Source organism: Hydra viridissima, unplaced genomic scaffold (assembly GCF_058129835.1).
Source record: "Hydra viridissima isolate aposymbiotic clone 2 unplaced genomic scaffold, HvirCarnegie_v1 scaffold_1, whole genome shotgun sequence".
In the NCBI taxonomy this organism is placed as follows: Eukaryota; Metazoa; Cnidaria; class Hydrozoa; order Anthoathecata; family Hydridae; genus Hydra; species Hydra viridissima.
The window spans coordinates 14,327,764-14,347,270 of NW_028324300.1; the positions used below are offsets into that span (position 1 = coordinate 14,327,764).

The following is a 19,507-nucleotide window of genomic DNA, read 5'->3' on the forward strand; positions in this document are numbered from 1 at the left end:
GCCATGGCTGTTAGTAACAACAAAAAATTAATGAGGTTGGATTGATATTTGATTGAAGGAATGTTTCAAAATCATATTACATAAATTATAAAACAAAGTAAACAGCACAATGAACAAGACATCTTTAGTATGATTTTTACCATGTTTTTACAAACAAAGAAATTCCATTTAATAATAAATAACATTTAAAAAATATACATTTTCTAAAATCACAAAGATAATATAAATATGCATTATTGAATCTACAACTCGATTTAATGACATAAAAAAAATATTGTAAATATTTAATTTGTTTTCAAAAAAGCTAGCAAAAAAACCCCTGCTCATTTTTAGAAGATAAATAATTTAAGAAAAAAAAAAAAAAAAAAAATCAGAAAATTTACAATGAAACTTTCAAGTGTATCTTGAACCTTATTTAAAAGTTTCATTCCAAATCAAAAATTTAAAAAATTTCTTCTTAAACAAACTCTGTTAACTTATGACAGATGTCTGGTGAACAAATAAGGGACTCCTAACATTTTCCACGATATCTGTGCAAATCTAAAGAAGATATAACAAAGATTACTTGAGCTGACTGCTTTACAGTCCATGGCAACAAAGAAAATGAATGATGGACTGCAAATGTCCACCTTGTAGTATTTACTACAAGGAAAATTGCAAAAACTGATTTTTAGCTTCAACAACTTCAAGTTAATCAATAATAATAAAATAATTAACATAATTAAACAAATTAATCAATTAAACTAAACGTTAACACATTAATTAAACTAATTAATAATAATTAACAGTTCATACATTAAATGATGTCAGACAGTGGGCCTGGATTTACAATTGTAGAAATTTGTTTTAATTTTTAAAAATTTTATGATAGAAATATTGATGACTTGGAAAAAAAAAGTTTTTAAATTTGTTTACAAATAGTTTTGAAGTTTCTTCAATATTTTTGTATTTAAAAAGAAATCCAGGTGCTATTTAATTATTTTAGAGAAGATATTTAGAAGAAAAATAAACCAAAACAAACATGTAAAGCACCTTGTCATCAGCATCCTTTACTCTAGCACTCATAGGAAGCAACATAAACCTTGGTGGATCGTCCACCATTTTAACAACGCTATGTTGCTCCTGGGATGTTAAAGTCTGACTGCTATGTTTCTCAATTGATGAAATTGAACCATATATAAGCTAAATAAAATTTGAAATTTATTTTTTCAGTATTTCTATTGTGATATAAATAAAAGAAAAATAATATATAAAAAAAGAAAAAAAAAAAAAAACAATAATTTTAAAAAAGGTTTTAAAAGTTACTTACTGTTGTTTTCAGAAAATATTTTTGAACATTAAGCTCGATGTGGGGAGTGAACACATCTAAATCAAAGGGATCAACATGTTGTTCTAAGCTCTTCACCAACCTGATCACACTTGTTCGTAACTGTGATGTTTCTGGACTGTCCTGGTAAATTTTAATCACAACTATGAAAACAACTCAAAGATGAATAAGCAAGTCATAAATATTTTTATGAGATGAGTATTTTTATAAATTGAAATCATTATCACCTGAACTTTAGAATCATTAATGAACAGCTTTATGATGAACTTAACATCAAACAACATTTGCAAAACTCTATATTGAAAGATATTGTCAGCTTGTTCAGAGAGAAATGACTCATGACTGTTAACAATAGATAATGCAATACCAGTCTTTAGCTTCTCTATTGAACTCCTAAAGCAAAAATAAGAAACTTGAAGATGGTTTTTAAAAAGTTGCATAACACAGAGAAAAGAGAAGAGCAAACAAGAAATAATTTTTTACTTATCCATTGAATTGCCACCAATACGATGGAATTCTTCTACAATTCGGAACAGCAACGAAGACAAATAAAAAGAAACCTAAAGAGAAAGTTTATTCTTGGTGCAGATATGTTTCATATTTTATATTTCCATTACCGCTTTTTTTCATTCCCTAATTTTTTTTTATTCTAAATTTTCCCTTTTATGTGGTACTTATGTGTTTTAAAATTTTGTGACTTGTTATCAAAAAAAAAAAAAATTTGAAAAACCTTCTTGATGCAGATATGTTTCATATTTTATAGGATATTTCCATTACCGCTTTGGATTTTGTGCTGGAATATTCTGTTTATGTATAAACTAAAAGTTCTTAGTAAAAAAAAAAAACCTGGACTGGAACTTTTACTCTTGATTTAAGGACTGCTCCAGTTTCACCTTCTTCTTCAATTAAAATATCTTCCCAATGAGTTGTAGACAACAAACCATAGTTTTCTTCTGAGTCAAGTGTTTCTTTTAACAAGCTTGAACACATTCTATGCAACCATTTGATCCACAATTGAAAGCAGTCCATAGCTTGATTTTTAAACTTATCCTCTGCTATTTTAAAGTAAGTTGATCGTGAGGAAACAACTTTTATTGACTTCTTTTTATCAGTATCATAGTTGAAAATCTTTTCTAAACTTGGACAGAGGTCAGGCAGGGCAAGACAAAACCGACCAAGATAAACCACCCTTAGACATTAAAAATATAATCAAAATCTAATCTGCTATTTATTTACATTAAAGAGAAGGACACACAAAAAGATATACTTGTCAATTAGCAGGATTGTTTTCTCCAGTGATGTTTCACCAATCAATTGATTCTCTAAGATTGATAATGAATTTTTTACACAAGCACATAAACTCTCTACATGTTTCAGGAAATATTCTTGCATTTCTTTGACAAGATGGGTTGAGTAAGCATATTTATCAAAAGGTATAGTATTAGAAGAATCTTGAAGTTTTACAACCTGCAAAAGTAATTGGTTGTGTTATTGGTTCTTCCAGGATTAAATTGCAAAAAAGAGAAATAGATTAGAAAACTTTTTATAAATAAAGTTTATTTTAAAGTTGTTAACTGTAAATTGAACAAATTTAAGTTTTTTTATAAAAACTTATAAGAAAGTTTTAGGCAATTAATTAATTTTTTTGCCAATTGTTATGCAAATTATAACTTGTTAACCATTAACTTTAAATATCAAACAACAAAAAACAGTAAAGCAAAAAAAAAAGACCACTCCTTTTTAAAATTTGCAATAAAGCGACAGGAAGATTTCTATAAAGTATACACAAAATTTAAATAATTTTTCCAAAAAGCTAATTATTAAAATCATGAATAAATTAAAGCAAGAATCTAAATATGATGAAGAACAGTTTAACACCTCTTGCTTTACAGGATTTTGATTTGCCCCATCATTGATCAGAAAGTGAATATCTTGTAGAATGTTTAACAAAGAGCTATCGAAGTTCAAGCAAATGCTAAAAATTAAAAATTTAACACAAATGAATACAACTTGGATTAGTAATGCATACGCAGTCGTCAGAATGTTTGAAAAACAGGTGTTAATACTACAACAACAAATAGTTTCCTATTAAAAAATATATATTACAACTACACATAGTTTCCTATTACACTATTGAACCTAGAAACTTACTTTATTGCTAATGAACCTTATCTTAAATACTTTGGGTGAGTACTTGAAACCCAGTTTCTATTTATAGAAAGTAAAACTATAATGTATCTTGGAGCTTATGGAAACTATTAAATAATCATCAAGAAATCATAAATAAGTGACTTAAATAATTGCCAGTTTATTTCGTAAACAACTGCTCTTGAAATTGTAAGTTAACTTTTGTCAATTAGAGAAAAGATCTGTCATAAAGAAGAAAAAGAAAGTTTCATTCCAGAATAGACATTAATAAGTCTTTTATTTAAAAAAATTTTAAAGTTAAAGTCACTAAAATGCAGAGGAAAGCAATTAAGTGGTGAAAGTTTGGCCAAAAACATTATACAATGTGTAATATTCTGAACACAAAATTGTTACAAATATTGAAGCTTCTCGGAAAAAAGATGCATGTAGCGATAACTAGAAACCAAAGCTACTTATTGAAGAAAAAGATAAATAAATGCGTGACTAAGATTAACAACCAGAGCAAATGATTACTGTTAATGTTACAACCAACAAGCATGATTGATGATTTATCACACCAGAAATCACTTTGCAAATCAAAGAAAGATATGAGAAACCCAGATTCTGTCTACAAGATTAGGAGGCTACTGCTGTAAAAAAAACCCTCTCTTTGAAATAATCCACAATTGAAAATTATTTGGATGGGGACATGAACACAAAAAATTGTCCAATAGAAAGGTGAATTTTTGATGAATATCATCTACTGTAAAACATCAAGAGAAAGGTTGATGATTTAAAGATTTTTTTTAACTGTGTTTATATTTCACAACTTTACATCAGAAAGTTTAAAAAAAATTGGTAATATATAATATTTCACTTAAAACTAAACAAATCCCAACTACTTTCAAACTTGTGATGGTCTGATGGACATTAACAAAACAATTTCTTAATAGACTAAATATCACTATACTTTTTCAAACTTGGTGTAAAGCACTTTATTTTCATTGAGAGAAAGTTCCTATCACAACCTCCCAGCTTATCATCAATCAAATTAGAGAAATCTTGAGGAAAATCATGCCAAACAAATGATACTAAGTCATGATCCCAGGATGCTTCTGAGGTATCACATTCAGCCCCCTGAAGTGCATTTAAAGATAATTCAAGCTGCTTTTCCAAATCATCAAAACTCAACTGCAGGTGTTTACCTATTATAATCTGAAAATAAGAAAAAAACAAAAATAAGAAATAAGAAAACTTACAAAGTTTAAGAAGGTTAGTAAATAAAAAAAACAAAAACAAATAGCTACAGTAAGGCATAAACGACTTGAAATGTCTGTTTATGTCATGAATGTCTTACTTTGATATTTTTTTAAACTCACATTTATTTTATCAAGTCATTATCATAAACTTATTTTAGTTTCAGATAATACAAACTTTACATACATAATAAAAAAAAAAAAAAAAGAAATAAAAAGAAAGATAACTTTACAGTTAAAATACACCTCAGTTTGGGCTACAAAAACAGGTCTGAATATTTCATCCCATATTGAGATAGGTTTTCCAAAACATATTTGACATTTTCTGAACCATGAATTTTCTTCTGAAATCTGTATAGGGAATTCAAGAGAGTATAAAATATTCAATATATATTTAAAACAGTCATTAAAAAAAAACAATAATGAATTTTGTGGTGCCTTTTAATATATATTTACAAAAAATAACTTTTTTTTCTGAGTACCCCTATGGTTTATTCCAACAGTACAAAAAATACAAAAACTTGCAACTTATATATTTATGGTAAACAAATATTTTAAAAATACCATAAGAGTTCTTTTTGTAGCCTTATATATGTGTTATTAGAAAATGATTCTTTTATTTTTATTTTTGTATAAGATGACAGGAATGGTTGGTCCCACTCTTTCGAAATAATCAATTTTTTTAGTTTTTTGTAATTTTAATTTTTTTTTGTTTTGATTTTAGTTAAATAAAAATAAATTGTTTAAGCAAAATTTTGATAAAATTGTGGAACATTTAAAATTCTTTTTCCAATATTTTTCCTATCTGGAACATTTTAAATTCTTTTTCCAATATTTTTCCTTATCATAAAAAGAATAGAAACAGACATTTTTATCAAACTTTTGTTTGCTGACATTGCATGCGTGCATGCAATGCATACATACATACATGTTTGGTCTAGGAATTAATTCGTGCGGTTTGACAAGGGATTACGAAACTAGCTTATTGTCTCAGCGTTTCGTTTAGCCACGCATGCGTGCGAAGATCACTGTTATTGCGCATCATTTTCATTATAAATCATTTTATTTAAGCGTAAACAACACTATTTTTAATTTAACTGATAATGTCAATTTTTGTTCCTGATAAAGTGTTTTTGCGGGGGATTCTTCTTCATTACTTTAACATGAAGAAAAGTGCTACCGAAAGTCATCGTATTTTGGTTGAAGTTTATGGTGACCATGCTCTAGCTGAGCGAACATGTCAGAAGTGGTTTGCACGGTTTAAAAGTGGTGATTTTTGTTTGGAAGACCAAGAGCAACCAGGACAGCCAAAAAATTTGAAGATGCAGAATTGGCAGCATTGCTCGATCAGGATTCTTGTCAAACGCAAGAGGACCTTGCAAAATCGTTAGGAGTTGAACAATCAACAGTTTCCAGACGCCTCAAAGCCATGGGTATGATTCAAAAAATGTCTCATTGGGTTCCACATGAATTGAAAGACAGAGACGTGGAAAGAAGAAAGACCATTTGTGAATTGCTGCTTGAAAAACAGAAAAGAAAGGGATTTTTGCATCGAATCGTTACTGGTGATGAGAAATGGATTTATTACGAGAATCCTAAATGAAAAAAGGCCTGGGTAAAGCCAGGTGAACCATGTCCATCACAACCCAAACGGAATATTCACTGTGCAAAGGTTATGCTGTGTATATGGTGGGATATGAAAGGTGTGGTGTACCATGAGCTTCTGGTTCTGACACTTGGTTAAACTATTAATGGAGAACGTTATCGACGACAATTAATGCACTTGAAGCAAGCTCTGGTCATAAAACGACCAGATTGGGGTAACAGACATGATAAACTCATTTTTCAGCATGATAACACTCGACCACATGTCGCAAAACCTGTCAAAAACTATTTGGAAAATGTCAGATGGGAAGTGTTACCCCACCCGCCGTATTCTCCGGACATTGCTCCTTCTGACTACTACTTGTTCGATTGCATGAATAACGATTTGATTGGACAGCGCTTCATTTCTTCAGAAAATATCGAAAAATGGGTCCCTGATTGGATCACTTCTAAGGATGAAGCATTTTTTCGATACAGAATTCGTAAATTGCCGGAAAGATGGGCAAAAGTAGTGACTAGCGATTGACACTATTTTCATTAATGTATTCATCCATTTAGTTTTTGAAATAAACCTTCAATTTTCAGTTAAAAACCGCACAAATTAATTCCTAGACCAAATACATACATACATAGATACATACATAGATACATACATAGATACATACATAGATACATACATAGATACATACATAGATACATAGATACATACATAGATACATACATACATACATACATACATACATACATACATACATACATACATACATACATACATACATACATACATACATACATACATACATACATACATACATACATACATACATACATACATAGACTTACCACACTATCAGACTGTAACAAATTGAAAACACCATCTTGAATTGCTGACAAACCTTTAATGTTATTTACATAAGGAAGCAACATTTTAACACCACTTTGAATGTCACTTGAACAACTATTTAATAAAATAGAAATCACTATAATTGGAACATATAAAAATAAATAAACATTTTCACTAAACTATCTTTAATTATAGTGATTTTTATTAAAAAGCATTTATCATTTTATGATTTATTAAGTGTTTTATTCAGTAAATAACCAATGACAGTACCAAGGTTAGTGCTTAAGCCAGAAGGTAATATAAAAAAACTCTATAGAAAGTGGAAAAAAAAATATGTTCATGCAATTGGCTTGCAAGTAATGAAAGAGATCCTCTTGCACATTATAAAGTGAGATGTGCATTAAAAACTTTCAACAAACACAATATTGCATTTAGGTCTATGTGGACTAAAGACTTTAAGTTCAGTTTCACTTAGGTTAGTTTTTGTTAAATGTTACAATATTTGATTCAGTTTTGAATATATTTTAAGCAGTTCAATTTTAATTGGTTAATTTGGATTTGACTCGTAAGTTATAGAATAAATTTTGTATACATAAACATAAAAAAATTAGTTCAAGAAAGAATTAGATTAACCCCATTAACTTTTGCAGACTTTAAATGTGAATTTCACAATTCTTGTGAAAATACATACCTTAATACAAATATTACTTTTATAATCAGCAAACACAATTTTTTGGCATGTGTTAGAGTAGCTTTTATGCCTTTGATTTTAATATAGATAAATCAATTTGTGCTTACATCCAATATCTGCATTATATTTGCACTGTTATGGTGGTATGCATATACAAACTTTGCATCTGTTTAGAGTTAATAATTGGTAAGGTAAAAAAAAAACTATTTCTGTTAGAAAAGGTAAACTACGCACAGGTAAATGGAACAAAGTGAGTGGATTTTACTTAAATCTTTAATAGTTTTTCAGTTACTGAATTAATATAATCAGTAAAAATTCTGAAAATATTTTTGATTTCCTAATTTATCATAGGTTTTTAAGCAAAAAGCAAAGACAAATTTTCAATGCTTTTTTTTTGGTTTCTGCATAGGTCTATATTTTATCAATCGTATCTAAATTGTCTTAATTCAACCTCAGAAATACATTAAAGCTTTTACATTTGTATTAATTTCACTAAAACATCTTCTTTCGTGACTCTAATTTAATAAAAAGTCTTTAAATCATTTTATTTTAATATGATGCATTCACTTTAAACTTTCAAATATAAAACTTATCTTCTGATTATAAAAAACAACTGTAAAACCCATTTCATAGCCAAACGAAACACATTATTATTGTATTATATGTATTTATTGTCTTACAATTTTGTGAATTTTTACACTTAAACACTTTAACAGTTTATTTTAGTAAGAGTGTGACTAGTGACATGATTGAATGTTTTAGAAAAAAAAATAAAAAAAAACAATAAAAAGTATTTTTAAATAATGTTATTATGATGTATAAATAAAAAAATTGCACTAATTTTCTGATTTGATTAACCCTTTCATGCACCAATTATTTTTCTGTAACTAACATAACTCATAAAAAATCATCTACAAAATGACAGTGGTACTATGAAATGTTAAAGTAGACTTTTTCTACAGCCTTTTTCAACTCTCCTTTATAAAATAATATTGTTTCAAATAAAAAGCTTCCCCAATTCAAATGGTGCATTCTAACCGATTATTTTTAAAAAATAATCGGTTAGAATGCACCATTTGAATTGGGGAAGCTTATTATTACAACAACCCAGTGCATGAAAGGGTTAAAAAGCAAGAAATTTTTTAAAATTATGCTTTATGTAAAATAGAATTCTAATGTTCAGCACTTTGATTTTAGCATATTTTAGCATATATTAGTTATTTTAGCATATATTAGTTAATATGGCAAACTGACTTATATTAGTTAATATGGCACACTGACTTAGGAGCCTCAAACTTTATTTACATACACACAAAAATGCACAAACTGCCAGGCAAATGTTTCATGCAATTATAACATGCAAAAGAAATGTAAATTGTAAAAGAAATTAGTAATATTAATTAACCAAACTAAAGAAAAAAAAATTTTTTTAATTACTTTTGAAACCATTCCATAACATGTTCTTGTATGTATTGCATAGAAATGGGGACAGGTGCAGTTCTTAACTTTGGGACAAAACCTGTACATTAGAAACAAAGCTTAAAAAGACTGAAATTGGAAATGTGTATTAAGTTTGAAAAAAAAAAATTTTAAAACTAAGCAAAGATTGTTTCATATTAAGGTCCATCATCACTGTTCACCTGCGACACTTTCTGGAAGATAAGGAGCAATGGTTGAAGTTATTTCTCTATCAAACAAAGTCTTCAATGCTATAAAAATGAAAACAAGAAGAAAAAATCTAAGATTAGTTAAAAAAGAAGCTGTCAAAGTTTTGAAAAATAATTTTGTAAAACCTGTACTATTACTCGATCTTTCATCTGTTATCTGTGACAGTTCAGAATAAAACATTGATTTTTCTAAAACATGAATTTGTTAAAGTTATTAAAACACTTAAAGAATTGCTTGAATGTTGATCACAAAACCAAATATTTGTGGAGTAAATTTTAAAAATGTGCATTTTCAAGTTTAATCCATAAATATCCAGGTTTTCTAAAACAAGTAGTGTGTGTACCACCACTTATAAGAAAAAAAATTTTCACATACATATGTGATACAAGTTCAAAGTGCAAACTGTTCAAAATCTTCTAAAAAATATTGAAAAAAACAAACCACTGTGTTCCTCATCAGCATAAAACAAAGTAGCAATTTGTTCAATTGTAAGTTTCAAGATGTATGCAATCTCAAATATCTGTTTCTTTACGCTTGTTGCTTTAACAATAATAATATCAAAATATTTTTTTTTTTAACAATTCAAAAATATCAGACCAAATTATTAGGCAGCAAAAATGCTACCATATACAGTAGCATGCAAATGTTTATAAACAGCTAAAATTTTCTAGTTTTTTTATCATAACTTTTTGTCTTTTCACTGAAAATGAATGGAACTTTTAACAATTGCTCTTCTAAAGTAATTACATAATATAATTTACTCAAAAAAAAATGAAAATTTGTTAGGGAAGGAAGAAATTCAAATTTTATTAAAAACATAATTGTGCAAAAGTTTATAAACATTTCAATGCCCCATTAAGAAAATCAAAATTTCAGTAAGAAAAACATTTTATTACTAAAGCTAATTTAATGGAGATAATATTTATTTTAAATTGAATTAAAAAAACAATGGGAAAGTCTAAAAAAATTGTCACTAGAAAAGAAAAATTTAACAATAGGTGCTGTAGAGAAGAAGATTCCTTATAAGCAAATTTCTAAGCTTTATGTGGCTAAATCAACAATTAGCGTACTAGTTAAGAGATATAGAGACCGTAAGACACTCGAAAACAAGCATAGTTTAGGAAGGCCAAAGATAACTACAGAACATCAAGACAGAATTTTGGTAAGACAATCAAAACAAGATCCCTGCAGGAGTGCTTTCAAATTAAATGGTATTTTGAGCAAGAATTATAGTGTTAAGTGCAGCGTAGATACTACAAAACGTAGTCTGCAACAGTATAATTTGTTTGGTTGTCGTCCTGCCAAGAAACCATTAATATTATTAAATAATCACTTAGCACAAATGAAATTTGCAAAAGATCATTTGAATTGGACTTCAAAAGAATGGTCAAAAGTCTTATTCAGTAACGAATTAAAGTTTTGCATGTTTGGTAATGATGGTATAAAGTACATGAGACATCCAAAAGGTAAAAGATTTGCTCATAAGTGTCAAATACTAACAGTTAAACATGGTAGTGGCAATAATGGTTCGGGGATCTTTAAGTCGTGATTCTATTGGTCTACTTCATTGCATTGAAGATCGGAATGTATATTTAGATATAATCAAGAATGTTATGCTGCCACATAGAAAGGACAAAATGCCTCTTGGTTGGATTTTCTAGCAAGACAACAATCCAAATGATTGTGCAAAATTTTTTAAATTTTGCACAATCTGTTAAAAAATTTTTTAAATTTGAAAAAAAATCTACTTTTGTACTGGTCTTCTCAAAGTCCAGATTTAAATCCAATAGAACATCTTTGGGAACATCTTGATTGTCAAAACCGACCAATAAAAGGATATATTCAAGATGCTCTCAGATTGTTGGGCAAATATCCCCAAAGATGTGCTTATCAACTTAGTTGACTCTATGCCTCGTCGGTGTCAAGCAATATTGAAATTTAGAGGCTATCCAAAAATATACTGATGTACTTTAATGAAAAAATGTGGAGGAGTTAGAAATATCTCTTTTTTGAATTTTTTCATTTGTTTATAAACTTTTGCATGATTATGTTTTCAATAAAATTTGAATTTCTACCTTCCATTACAAATATTCATTTTTTTGAGTAAAGTATGTAGTCACTTTAGAAGCTATGTAGTCACTTTAGAAGAACAATTGTTAAAACTATGTAGTCATGTTAAACTATATAGTCACTTAAGAAGAACAATTGTTAAAAATCCCATTCATTTTCAGTGAAAAGATAAAAAGTTATGACGAAAAAACTATAAAATTTTAGCAGTTTATAAACTTTTGCACACTACTGTATATTTACATATAAATATAAATTACATACATAAACCATATATTACATATAATACCGTATATATTGGAGCGGAATACATCTTGAATAGCAGCCTAAAAAGAAAGGTTATAAACACTCCTAAAAAGAAAGGTTATAAACCCAAATTCAAACAGGAAAATTTTTTTAGTCAAGTAAAAATTTAAAACAAAAGTATAAATCATTTGTAATAATTATTTATTATCTTTTTTTTAAAAAAAAATATACCTTCCTAGCAGTCAGAAGAGCCATAAACACTTGACGTGGTGAACAACAGTCAAGCAAGGCAAGTGAACAAAGACTCTCACATAGTTTCTGACAAAAAAAAAAAAATATCAGCTTTAAAGTATTTTTTTAAAATTTTTGACAGGTATCAAACTGCCTCCATTAATTTCCACTAAAAGCCAAAAGTGTTAAGAATAAGCTTTGACGTCTTATTTGACATTATGAAAAAGGTATAAAAAGCATTTTAAAAAATAAGTTTTTATACCTTGTCTGGAAGTGTCTTATCCTTTAAAGAATACTCTGCCCCCTACCAAAATAAAGTAAATGTGGAAAGATTTTAAATATTAATAATAACATTTGTAACTTACTTTTTATAAACCTTATCTTTTTAATTTTATCTTACTTTCAATAGTATTGTCAAAATTAAAAAAATTTTTCAATAAAAAATTTTTTAATAGATTTTTTAAAAAAATTTTTCAATAAAAAATTTTTTAATAGATTTTTAAAAAAAATTTTTCAATAAAAAATTTTTTAATAGATTTTTTAAAAAAATTTTTCAATAAAAAATTTTTTAATAGATTTTTTAAAAAAATTTTTCAATAAAAAATTTTTTAAAAAAACCTTTTTAATTTAAAAATTTTTTAATTATTTTGTTAATTCAAAATACCTTCAGAATGGATGCCTTGAAGTGACTGATAGCAGCCCACTGGTGATGTAACACAGGAAAGGAGGCCTTTAATTACAATAATAAATAATAGTTAAGTGTGAGTAATTAACTATGTTTTGTCATAAAAAAAACTAAACTTTTAATTTACAACGGATAATAAATTTAAAAAATTACTTTTAAACAAAAAAATCAAACTTAAAAAAAAAAAAATCAAAGGGTTTATGTGTAGTCATGTTAAAACATTTTAAATCTAAATGCAAAATAAGTTGTTTATATAATAAACTTGCGCTTTGAATTATCCATACTTAAAATATATGAAAGTGAATTCATAAAAAGATATTTTTATCTACATCAACAATGTCACTATTATTCATAGCTAAATATGACATCATGATAAATTTTTAAATCAGACCATAGCTAAATGCAAGACCTTCAAAAAAAACAACATTTTACATGTTTGTGTTTAAAAAAATTTTTGTATTATGTTGTAAAAACAAAAATTTAATTGCTCTTTAAGTTGATGACTGTTGTATTTAACAACTTTTGCAAAAAAAATTTTGGTTTACAAATCAAGTAGTTTAAAGTCTCGTTTCTATTTACACTTGCATTCGTTAAATAAATTTGAATTTCTATATTTAAATAGCAAAACTAGCGCTTAAATAATAACAGAAAAATATTTGCAACTATTTTATACACACAAAATACCTTATAATTTTATGCTTCCACAGGTAGTTGCAAGTTACAGAGAAAAAAAAATATTTTTTTTGAACTTTTGATGGAAACCCTTAAAGTTTTTTTTCTATTGATAAAAATCATATCACCAAACTTTCAACTTTTGATTAAAAAAATAAAAAAATTTGGTAAAATGACATTGCTTATCATTTTTGACCATGCTTTAGTTGTGTTTTGAATTCTTAGCGTAACTTCTTTGTAACAATTCTTTGTAAATAATTTTAAAGAATCTAATGAAGCATTTCTTTTGAATGACCTTTAAACATATTTTTCTACCAACCATGATAAGGGTGTTCAGAACACTTTCAGGATAAAAAATTTCAAATCAAACTAGAATGTATGTGACTGGAATTCAATGCGAATTAAAGACTTTCTTACTTTTAAATTTTTTATCAACTTGGGTAAGATTGCTTATCAATTTATACACAAATTTTATGAGATTCCCTTTAAAAAAAGTTTAAACAGATTTTTTGTAGCAAACTTTCCCACAGATGTCAAAAAGGAATACTAAAAGACTTACATAAGCATATTATACACATGAATACGTACATAAACATCTCGACTACCAGATGTCTTTGAGTCATCCACCAAGATATTTAAGCTCTTGTTTACAATGTGATGTGAAAACATATACAATTCAGTTGCATTTAGATACTCATGATTGTCAAGGGCACTCCAAATCTTAAAAATTCAAAATGATAAAATGCAAAAAATTATGTAAAAAAGAGAATGATAGAAACTCATGTTGCTAATGCAGTGATTTCAGTTGCAAGGAAATGTCTCATGTATAAAAGCACTGCGAAATGAAATTCTATGTAAAAAAGCTTGCAAAAGTATTAAAGTATACCTTTTCTGGTGTATTAACTAAAAGATCCATTTGAGTAGCTAGCGAGTAGAAAGCAACATCTCGTGGGGATCTATATAACATAAAATTTTTAAATTATCAAAATAAAACTAAATTGGCTGCTTACACAAGAGAATAGTTTATACTGTTCATTTTTTATGTTATCAAACATCACTTTTTTAAACAGATCTTAAATTATTTAACTTTATTAAGTTATTTAACATGCAGAAAAATTTGTTTAAAACTAACATTTGTATTATTAGACTGTGAGATCATAAATGATCATTGATTCATTAAATTGATCATTGATCATTGATTGTAGAAAAACTTGCATTTTAAACATCATGATTATTTTTAAAATATTTTTTTGAATAGATAATTTGAACAATCAAAAATTATAGTTCATCTTACTGAGTAATATTAATTTGTGAAGAACAAGAAGATTCAAGTGATGAATGAAAACTTGCACACAAACTTTGTATATTCTTTATTCCACTAAACACCTTTTAAAAAAAAAAACAAATTGTGATTGCTAGAAAAGGAGTTACATAATGGAAAATTTAATTTCTATTTGTTTGTAGATAATGATAATTGATTGATTTTCTCCAAAAAAAACTGAATGGGTACCTTGCTACTCGCCAATTCCATATCTTTAATTGTATCAGCTGCATTAATAAGATCTCTATATCGCTCCCTAAAATTTAAAAAAAAAAAAACATAAGATTTTTTCGTAAAAACAGAAAAAAACAGAAAAAAAAAAAACAAAAATTAAAACTAAAATTGTCAAAAGTTGAAAGAGTTTATTAAAGTTAAAAACACTAGGAATCAAAAAGTTTGGAACTAAAAATGAGTTTCCTTGTCAGTAACAAAATTTTAGAACAGAATTTTCAAGGAAATAAAACTTATAATATATAATATATAATCAAAAATGTAAAAAACAGTCTATTGACAAAAATTTTATGATCAAAAAATTCATTACCTAATTAAATGTAATTAACCATCAAATCAAATAATTGCATACTCAACCAGTAGTTTATGTGAAGTTTATAGCAAAAAAAATACATACTAAATATTTTAACTTTAATTTAAACAAAAACTTTAACAAATTTAGTTAAAAATGCTTTGTATAATAGACAGGTTATTTACTGCACTCTTGCATTATTATATTCTTTAATACATATTCACTCTGCAGAATGAGATTTTAGATGTTACACAATTTTTCATATGTATAGATTTACCAAGGTACTAATTAAATTTCAAGGCAAAATAAAAGATCATTCAATTATTAATTTTTTTTCCAAGTGTTTTTGTGTCTAAGCCATTAACTAAACTTTTAGTCCTATTTCATTTTTTTGCATTTCAGTAGTAATAATAATAATAATAATAATAATAATAATAATAATAATAATAACAACAACAACAACAACAACAACAACAACAACAACAACAACAACAAAAACAACAACAACAATAATAATAACAATAATAATAAAATACAATAAAAGGTGAAGGAAAACAAAAGATTTTTTTAAAAAAAATTTTGTAAGCAGAAAATATTTTGCTTAAAAAAGAGTTTTATCTTTTTATCAAAAACACTTTTTTAGGTCTAGAAGGAAAGAAGTTAAACTACTTCCTAGTTCTTATTGAATGATTGGTAAGGTACCTACACATTATTCTATGGCTCCTCAAATGACCTCTTCTTGTGTTTAAGATTACATTTCCAGCAATAAATTAGAATAACTTCTTACCTAGATTTATTACAAATAAATTACTTACCCAACCATAACTCGAAGATCATCTTTCTTCTTTTCTATTTCTCCTCTAGAGTAAGTAATAGTAAATGTAATTTGAATAAACATTTGACTTTTTAGAATTGACTAAATAGACTGACTGGTAAATTTATGCTCATTATATATAAAATTATGGTTAACAAAAAAACAATGCATGAGATTTTAACAAATTAATAAACTAAGAAAAGAATCTTTCAGTGTTAGAAAAACTAAAAAACATAGTGAAAACCTTATTCCTTTTTCAATTATATTTATCTCTTCAATTGATTGTGTTTGAAACAGCAGCCTAACATCTATCAAGGAAACCATTTTTTGTTTTCTCACACTTTCTTTTGTTATATAAACCTATAGATATATACATTTATCATGGATGAAGAGCAACCAAAGCAGCATATTTTAGTGGCTCTTCACATTACAGTAGTATTTAGTAGACATTCATTATAAAATCAGAGAAACACATTTTTTCTTTATCACGTCAATATTTATAGGATGCCATTGCTTTAAAAGTTAACATAAAATCAAAAACAATAAAAATTTCTATAAACATATTTACACAAATTTATTTTGTTCATTTGCTGTTTATACAAAAGATATTATTATTCATACAAAAGATATTAATGTTATAATGAAATTGTGTACAAGAAGTTAAGGTAAAAGTTAACACTTAAAGCTTTTTCTTGATTGTTCAATCTGTGGACAATCTTGCTTGATTTACATTTTATCTCCCCTCATAATATTCTTCCATGACTGTTAAATCTTGGTGAAATCATTAATCTTACTCATTACTGATGATGTAAAGGTTATCCAGGAAGTTAGCAAGGTAGCTATGCAGAAAATGCAACTTGATGTTCATGTTCAACCAATCATTTTTGTAGCTCTGGATAATTTTAATGTAATAAAAATTTCTGGATAATTTTGATTTAATTCTTTGTTAATGCATTTCCAAGGTAGTTCTTGACAATATTTAATTTTTTTGAATTCTTCTCAAGTTCTGATTTTTTAAAAAAATCTTTGATGTGCTGCTGAATCTGTATAACAGACCATCAAACATATTAGCCTTGATTTTTTTAATTGACAAAAAGGTACTTTAAACAGTTTAAAAACCATTAAACAAATGATTTCATGAGACCCAGTTTTATGTGCAGAGGTAGGAATAAAATAATCTTTCTTAAAAACAAGTTACTCATGTAAAATGTTGATCTTATAGGACAACTTATTTCCATGTTTCTCTTTAGTTCTGCTATCCTGAATGCACAGAAAGCAAAAGTACTTGGTGTATCCTCTCTGCTGACCACGAAGGAAGTATATCATTTTAACATAAACACGAATGATCTAATTGTGTTTGTGATATTGCAACAACACAATTGCACTCTTTCTACAATTTAGGCTCTACTTAATTCAGATTTACAACTCCTCATTCAGTTGAGTTGCAAATCTGGGAAGCATACTTTTGCTCCTTTTTCAAAATTTCTAATCCAGGCTTAATTGTCAATGTTCTGAAGCCTTTTTTAATAATCCCAAATCATATACAAATTCATTTTTCTTAAACTTAGCAAATCCTCCATGAAAAGAAACATACTAATTCTAAAATCTTCATCATAGTAAAGATTTTCAAGAGAGTAGTTAAAAGAAAACGGGTATTTGGATTTTAGTTGAGCTGAATCCTAAAGGTAGACTAGGGCACTTAAATTTTTTTCTTTCTCCTTTTTTTTCTTGTTATATTCTTGAGTATTTACAAAACAATAGTAACAGCCTGTGCAATGATTTTTTGGTTTTGGCCAAACCAAAGGATTACCAACTCATCACATGTTCTGTATGTCTACATCATAATCATTCGGTACTTGTTAAGACAAACCTAGGCATACATGCCTTGTGAGGAGCCCAAGACTTTGTCTTAACTTAGTCTTGTTTTTAAAGTTTTACTTTAAAATAAGCAAAACATGCTTAACAAATGTGCCAATGTTTTCCCATTTATTGGGAATGGTAAAACTACCATAGATATAGAGCTGTATAGGCAAAATTATTCAGTTCTGTATAGACAACTAAAATGAGAACTATTTTTGATAAAACTAGGAATGAAAAATAATAGATATGTTAAATTAAAATGAATAATTTAAAAAATGAAAAAATATTTAGCTAAGGTCTTTAGAGTTCTTTTATAAAAATTGTTATGAAGTGGTTACAGAATAAAACAGAATTTACTCTAAAATTGTTAAAAGCATTTACTCAAATAAACAACTTAGTAATAAAACAATAAACCGACTAGTTCTAGTAGTTATTACAGACAATACAATTTTTATTATTCAAAAGGTAAGCTGTTAATTCAAAGGGAAAACTTTAAATAAAAAACTTGATTTGATAGAAGAAAACCGATTGGACTTTTGAAATCAACATGCTGAATTTAACTCGAAATCAATTAAAAAACCCAACTCAGCAGAAAATAAATTGAAAGTAGTTCCTCAGTGTATTAAAAGCATTTTTTTAGAAAGAATATATTAAGGAAATTAGTACTTTCTAAAAAGAAATAATTTGGTAGTGAAAGTAGGTAGCTTTTGCTATAGTAAATTCTTCTAACCAGCAGTATATTTTATACCAAAACGATATATTATAATATCATTTTGGCTATATTAGAAAATACAAAAGTTCATTTCTATATATCATATATAGAAATGAACTTTTGTATTTTCTAATAAAGCAGTTTCATGTGCATTTCTACATACCTAGCTCTATAGTTTATATATAACTTAAGGGCGCTACTCCACTTTCTCCCCCCCCCCCCCCCTAATTTTATGATTGATTCTGATAGAGAATTTTATGCTGATTAAGAATCGTATAAAAACATGGGTCTCAAAATCAACGGAAAGTGCTCTAATCTGATGTCGAAAGTACAAAAATATACCACAAATCGCTAATATTCGCCATCTTGAATTCACTAACTTTACGGTTGATATTGTTTTTAACCGCAAAACATTGCCAGCCTGGTTTTTACTATAAGGAATTTTTTCTGGTTTAATATAGATAGCGATTCCACGGCTCAACGAAAAACATCTGACGTTTGACAAAAAACACGAAATTTTCTTTTTATTTTCTTTTCTCTTTTTATAACAAGTATTTATTTATGTTTTTTTGAAGAATAGATTCTAAGGATTTGTATACAGAAATTATGTATATATATATCTATATTCCTTCGCATATTTTATGACGTTTTTTATTTTTATTTTCGCGACGTAAGAATCATTGTATATGTTTATTTGAATTATAAAAAAATCGTCTGGAATGGCTAATATAGACGCGTAAGTTCTTTCCAGAGCTATCAGGCAGACGATCGAGTTATAAAGTTATAAAACGTGTCGCTCTTGCGAAATTGCGATTCCTTCTTATGAAATTTAGTTTTGTAACAGAATTTACGATTATT

At 27.2% G+C, this 19,507-nt stretch overlaps 1 protein-coding gene across 2 annotated transcripts; it reads right to left on the reverse strand.

The window, feature by feature from the left end:
* Nucleotides 1–436: 436 nt before the first annotated feature.
* LOC145187998 (conserved oligomeric Golgi complex subunit 1-like) lies at nucleotides 437–18,157 on the reverse strand. 2 transcript variants are annotated; one of them, XR_016451535.1, is made up of 25 exons: nucleotides 16,322–18,157; nucleotides 16,079–16,123; nucleotides 14,930–14,996; nucleotides 14,714–14,805; nucleotides 14,306–14,375; nucleotides 14,008–14,139; nucleotides 12,727–12,792; nucleotides 12,325–12,366; nucleotides 12,063–12,149; nucleotides 11,875–11,911; nucleotides 9,960–10,058; nucleotides 9,644–9,706; nucleotides 9,491–9,559; nucleotides 9,288–9,369; nucleotides 7,159–7,273; nucleotides 4,957–5,061; nucleotides 4,425–4,669; nucleotides 3,206–3,302; nucleotides 2,595–2,794; nucleotides 2,058–2,516; nucleotides 1,811–1,905; nucleotides 1,555–1,720; nucleotides 1,310–1,450; nucleotides 1,033–1,182; nucleotides 437–540 (listed from the first exon to the last, which is right to left on the reverse strand). XR_016451535.1 is itself a non-coding variant. In XM_090084219.1 (25 exons), the coding sequence occupies exons 1-25, from the start codon at nucleotides 16,399–16,401 to the stop codon at nucleotides 472–474; spliced, it is 2,739 nt and encodes a 912-aa protein (XP_089940345.1). In that variant the 5' UTR covers nucleotides 16,402–18,157; the 3' UTR covers nucleotides 437–471. The 2 variants fall into 2 exon arrangements, 1 of the variants encoding a protein (XP_089940345.1); XM_090084219.1 differs by having other exon boundaries at nucleotides 1,811–1,887; nucleotides 2,174–2,516.
* Between the last annotated feature and the right edge of the window lie 1,350 nt (nucleotides 18,158–19,507).

Coding starts and splice junctions, on each gene's coding strand:
- LOC145187998 (XM_090084219.1), bottom strand. CDS start 16,401: ATGGTTTCCTTGATAGATGTTAGGCTGCTGTTTCAAACACAATCAATT. Junction 14,806..14,929: donor TGGAATTGGCGAGTAGCAAG/GTACCCATTCAG, acceptor TTTTTTTAAAAG/GTGTTTAGTGGAATAAAGAA. Junction 541..1,032: donor TAAAGGATGCTGATGACAAG/GTGCTTTACATG, acceptor TATCTTCTTTAG/ATTTGCACAGATATCGTGGA.